Source organism: Gracilinanus agilis, chromosome 2 (assembly GCF_016433145.1).
Source record: "Gracilinanus agilis isolate LMUSP501 chromosome 2, AgileGrace, whole genome shotgun sequence".
NCBI classification, from domain to species: domain Eukaryota; kingdom Metazoa; phylum Chordata; class Mammalia; order Didelphimorphia; family Didelphidae; genus Gracilinanus; species Gracilinanus agilis.
In genome coordinates this window covers 637387237-637392635 of record NC_058131.1, presented here as the reverse complement: position 1 = coordinate 637392635, position 5399 = coordinate 637387237, and the positions used below count along the sequence as shown (strand labels likewise).

General features: G+C 49.2%; 1 protein-coding gene across 1 annotated transcript; it reads right to left on the bottom strand.

Moving 5' to 3' along the window:
• Positions 1 to 3098: 3098 nt before the first annotated feature.
• Positions 3099 to 5012, bottom strand: HMX3 (H6 family homeobox 3). Its single transcript, XM_044662615.1, has 2 exons — positions 4583 to 5012; positions 3099 to 3742 (listed from the first exon to the last, which is right to left on the bottom strand). The coding sequence occupies exons 1-2, from the start codon at positions 5010 to 5012 to the stop codon at positions 3099 to 3101; spliced, it is 1074 nt and encodes a 357-aa protein (XP_044518550.1).
• Between the last annotated feature and the right edge of the window lie 387 nt (positions 5013 to 5399).

Here is a 5399-nt window from a genome sequence, read left to right as displayed (position 1 = left end):
TAAGACCATGGACCACATCAAAAAAGTAAGAGATTAAAAAAGAATCTATCTCTGTCTCTCTGTCTTTGTCTCTGTCTCTATCTCCATCTCCCCAATATACATCAGACCTCAAAAAAGAGCTTCAACTGTGCCCTTCCTGGAACTCTTTGCACACTCAGACAGTTCATGTAAATGAAAAGGTGGGTAACTAGAAAGCTGCTAATAATTCCCATCCATTATCCAGTTTTTCCTTAGTATATATTCATATGAGCGAGTTGTGAATTCTTCCTGCTTTCTTACTTGAGACCCAGGCACAGATTTTTAAAAGAAAATTCAGGTTATTTTCTCTAGAATTGGCCAGAATACTTCCAAAGCACAGCAAGGCAGGAATCTTGAGGCTCTAGTAGGCATCCCCGTTCTCCTGAAGCAAAGCCAGACAATACTGTCCAAGCTGCTGCAGGGCAGGTGGAGGTAACCTAGGGAGACACTGAGCATGCTTGGGTTGGGGTTCTGCCCCAGCCAGTAGCTTCAGCATTGACCAAAGTATTGTACTTCTCTCTTTCAGTCTGGGGGAAGGAATCAAAAAGAGAAGAAAGGAAAATAAATACAGTGTATCGTGATTTTTTTTAAAGGCACTGTTCAGAGGAAACCCCTTTAAGCATAATCACTTGAAATGAAAACACTGGACAGCAGTCCTGGAACGAATTGAGAGAGAGAGAGAGAGAGAGAGAGAGAGAGAGAGAGAGAGAGAGAGTTAGTTTGTGTGTGTGTGTGTGTGTGTACCCGGATCTGTGTCTCATTCCTGAAGGTAAATCAAGCCTTCTCTCTGCCCTTTCCCCCAGGGCTGTGTTGCAAAGCTGGCTGGAGGAAAACTGCAACTGAGGCCCAGTTGGTCAGCCTAGAGTGGAGTTGCTTATTTGTCCATCCTATTTTATAGACCAAGTCTCTCTGCAGCCTCTGGCTGATGGAGCAGTTCAATCCCTAGGGAGGGGAAAACCTCTGAAAACTGAGGAAGAAGACTGAGGTCGAAGATTTGGCTGGTCAACTTTCTGTTCTTGCTTGTGAGTTGAATACTTTGGCCTCTCCAGCATTTGAAGTCTTTGCACCTATCTTACTTTACCCTTAGCGGCTGTTTAACTTCACTAAGTTATCTATTCTCTTCCTTCCCTCTCTCTTTTACCCAAGGATGACCAAAGAAGGCTAGGTCCTGGTGGCATAAAATTAAATAAGATTTAAAAAAAAAAAAAAAAGGCGCTGTGGATGGCTTTCCCAGGAGTTCTACCTCATCCCTGAAAGAAATGGGCTGCAGTCTTTCATACACAGACAATATGGCAATAAGAGGCTTTGGACCCCAAACGATCCAGATTGGATAGTCAGCGGCTCTCCTGACTAGTGGAATTTTGCAAACCAAATAAAAAAAAACTCTTCTTACTCCCTTTGTTCCACTCCATCTTGAGAAGATCGATCCAGACATGATACTATTTGGGGAATCATCCTTGCTCCAAACAAAGCCATCTTTGTTAGCCCTAGAAACTGGATTATACATGTGCATACCCACTTCTCACAGTGGATAGAAAGGAAAAGAGAAGAGAGGAAAGTAGATGCTTTCAGAAACACCTGTTGGAGATAATTTCCTAAAGTTACACAACCTTGGAACATAAGTGCCTTTGCTTTTTTTTTTTTTTTATTTCAATCTCACGACAACATTCAGTGTAACAATGTTTTACTTTTTTTTCCTTTTTCTTAAAAAGAGACTGAACCCTGACAGATGCAAAAGGAAATCCTGGGGTTAGGAGGAGGGACATGATGGGAACCTTTTGCCCAACATTAGGCTTAATAGACAGAAGGAAACACAGGTTGGAATGAGTGACAGAACCTCAGGACTGTGGGGGTTAGGGTGAATTTTACAAGAAAACTGTACATTTATCAAATAAGTTAAAATTATCCTAAATTGATTGTCCTTCACTTAAAGCGCTCCAATAACCAGCTGCCTTTTTTTTGAGCAGAGCTAGTGCTCAGTTTTCCTATCTTCCTTCCTTCCTTTCCCTTCTTCTCCCACTATTTTATTTATTTATTATTATTATTATTTTGCTACCCGAGTGATCACAATTTTACAATGAAAGTGTTCCTTTCCTTCCCTGGAGGAAGCCGCAGTGCTCTCAGATAATTTCGTACAATATTGCACAGGTCAAAAGTACAACAATTAAATTACCACCCCCCAAAAATAAAAAAAAAAACAAAAACGGAGAAAATGGTAGAAATAATAATAGTAAGAATAATTTACAAAAGGAGGAGGGTTACTCCTTAAAAAATAGGTTACCAATAAATAATATCACTCAGGTCAGGTTAGTGTTTGGAATTGTTTTCATTTTCGGTTTGGGGCTTTTCTTTTGGTTTTCTTTTCTCCTTAAATACTTCATTAGTGGATCTTCCAGTCCCAAAATAGTTAAATTGCTACAGAGGTGGGATGGAGAGAAACAGCTTGTCAGTGGTTTCTTTGAAAGAGGAGAACAGATAACTAAGAGGAGGAAAATTAAATGGTGGGGAAGAAAGAAAATCCAAGAACTAAAAGCAGTGCAATGCTAATCCTTTTCCTCAGAATGTTTGGGAAAATTATCATCGAAAAGAGAAGGAAGCTAAAGGGATTCTTCTCTCCTTTTCCCCAGAAATCTTGCTTTGTTATTTTCTTTATTTAAAAATAAAATCAAAGGCAAGAGTTCAGCACAATTAGGGCAGGGAGCTGGAGGTGGCATTTTAGACTTGAATGGAAATTTTTGAGTCAGGGTTTGCTTTTTTACCTTTCTTTTAACCAAAAGAAAAGCCGACAAAAGTCAAGACAGCCTCCAATCTACTGAGGGTGAAATGCACGGAAATGCATTGAGAATACATACAAAAATGTTACCTTTGGGGGGGAGGGGAAGAAGGGGAAAGGGGACATTGACCCCTACTCTCCAGTTCTTGAAGCCGATTCTGACCCCTCCGAGCTGGGGAGCAGGGAGGGTCAGGCCCATCTTACACCCCACTAGTAGACACACACCCCTGCATACGCACGCACGCGTCCAGTCTCCTGGGTGGAAGATAGGGGAGGGTCCCCAGCGCCCCCCTCCCCTGCCCCATCTTCAGACCGGCCGCAGCAGTGGCACCGATGTGACGACTGGGTGAGAGTAGTACACCGGGTGGGGGAAGGTGAGGAGCGGCTGGCTGACTGGCACTGGGGCCCCGGCTGCGCCGGAGCCCTCGGCAGCTGAGTTCTCGTGGTAGAGGATAGGCACCCGCACGATGCGCTGCGCCGCGGCATGACTCAAGTTAGCTGCCTCCAGCTCCGCCGCCAGCTGCCGCTTCCACTTGTTTCGGCGATTCTGAAACCAGATCTTCACCTGGGTCTCTGTGAGATGCAGGGAGGCGGCCAGGCCGGCGCGCTCAGAACTACTCAGGTAGCGCTTCATGTCGAACGTGGACTCTAGCTGGAAAACCTGGCTCCGGGAGAAGACCGTGCGCGTCTTCTTCTTTCGGCAGGGCTTTTTCTCCGGGCTGTCGGCTCGTTTCTTCCAGTCCTCGCTGCCAGGTCCGGCTGCCCCAGCGCCAGTCCCAGATGCGGCGTCGTCCTTCTTCACTTCCTCGGAGTCACTTTCCTCTAGAATGATCTCGTCCGGGCTCTTGGAGTCTAGCTCCTTGTCCGGGTCGGGCTTGAGTAGCGGCTCGGGGGAGTCTCTGTCTGTGCCCGAAGCAGGGGATGAGTCTCGCAGAAGTGATTTCTCCGCTGCTGTAGAGGAGAGAAAAGACACCCAAGCGCGCGCACATACGAACACACATGCACACATACGAACACACAGAGAGATATCACCCCTTTAGTTAGGCCACACAAGACAAGCTGCTGGCCCCACTGCCCTCCTGTGTCCCCTAAGCTCACTCCAGCACTGCTTTGTAGACCAGGACCAAAAACATTCCTCATGGTTGGTTTGCTCTCCCTGTTCCCCCTGAGTCTTTCTCCCTTCCCAGGGAAGAGCAAGACGCAAGATTGCGGCGTCCCGGGGCTCTCATAAAGTCCCAAGAAGAGAGGAACTGGACAAAGCCGCCATCGCCTTAGGCTCTCTTTTTCTGGTCCTCTCCCCCGTCCGCTAGGGGCCAAAGAAAAGCTTTCCCTGAATCTGTGGTACACAACTTGTAAATAACCACTTTCTCTTTCCAGATCGCATTCTCCAGCCTCTCTAGTTCCCCTCGACCCTCTAATACAACTCATTTCCCCCATACACCTTTACACCATGGGCACTTTATACCGGGCAGAGCTTTCATCCAGTACGCTCGCTCATTTTATTTTCTTCCCAAGTGGGATTGGTACCAAGAAACGTAGCAGTATGAGCCGACCGAGAAGGAGCTGGGACCAAGTGAGCAGAGAGCAAGGAGAAGAGGAATGGGGAAGAAGAGATCCAGAAAAAGGATCAAAAAAAGATTGTAAGAGTGTGAGGCGAATGGGCCAGGTTACAAGTAGAGACAAAAGTAAGCTGAGAGAAAAGACACTGTGGAAGAGAAGAGGAAGGTGGAAAAGAGAGGCGGAGGTGGCGAAGAGTTTTGAAAAGGGGAAAAGAAAACGAATCATAGGTACCTTCTGGCCTGGGCAGATGCCCCCCCGCGGGGGTCAGGGTGTAGGGGTACCACCAAGCTGGAGACCGCTCCAGATAGTGCGCTGGTAGCGCAAACCTCTGCGCTGGGATCTCAAAGCGGGGGAAAGCCAAATCGCCCACCTGCGAGAGCGCAAAACCCGCGGCGCCTTCCAAGGCCCCTTTGGCAGCAGCTGCGGCTGCTGCTGCTGCAGCGGCCGAGGCCGGGGCGAAGAGCGTCCTTGGGGGCTGCTGTTGCTTTGGGGGCGCCCGGTGATGGTCTCCATTGAGCAGGTTCTTGATGGAGAACGGGGAGTCCTTGGGTGGCGGCGGCGGCGGAGGAGGAGGAGGAGGAGGAGGCGGTGGGGGAGGTGGCGGCGGCTGGGGAGGCTGGGTGCTTGTGTTGCTGCAGGGCTCTTGTCCCGACTCCGGCATCCTCCCCTTTCTTCCTGGTCCCCGGTACACGGGGCAGGCGGGCAGGCGGTTGAGCGGCAACTCAGACCATAAACACAACTCAACTACGAGGCGGCGCAAAGTAGGAGCAGCACCGGGCGCAAATCCAGCGGCTGGAGGGCGGGGTGGGGATATGGGCACCCAGCTAGAAAGCTACTGGGGCGGGCTTGCATGGGGGTGGGGGAAAAGGGATGGGGAACTGGAGAGTGAGGGAAGGTGGGGGGAACACTGGGCGGGAGGGGGTGGGGTACAGCTCTGGCCGCGGGACAGCAGACGGGACACTGGGGCTAAGGAGGCTTGGCGGCGGCTGCTGCTCACGGGGAGGAGGCGACTGGACGAGTCCCCGGCTTGGGGCTGCGTCAATCCGGC

Excerpts from the sequence above, each read along its gene's own strand:
- HMX3 (XM_044662615.1), bottom strand. The coding sequence starts at position 5,012 with ATGCCGGAGTCGGGACAAGAGCCCTGCAGCAACACAAGCACCCAGCCT. Across the intron at positions 3,743-4,582 it reads GCATCTGCCCAGGCCAGAAG|CAGCGGAGAAATCACTTCTG; the intron begins GTACCTATGATT and ends TCTCCTCTACAG.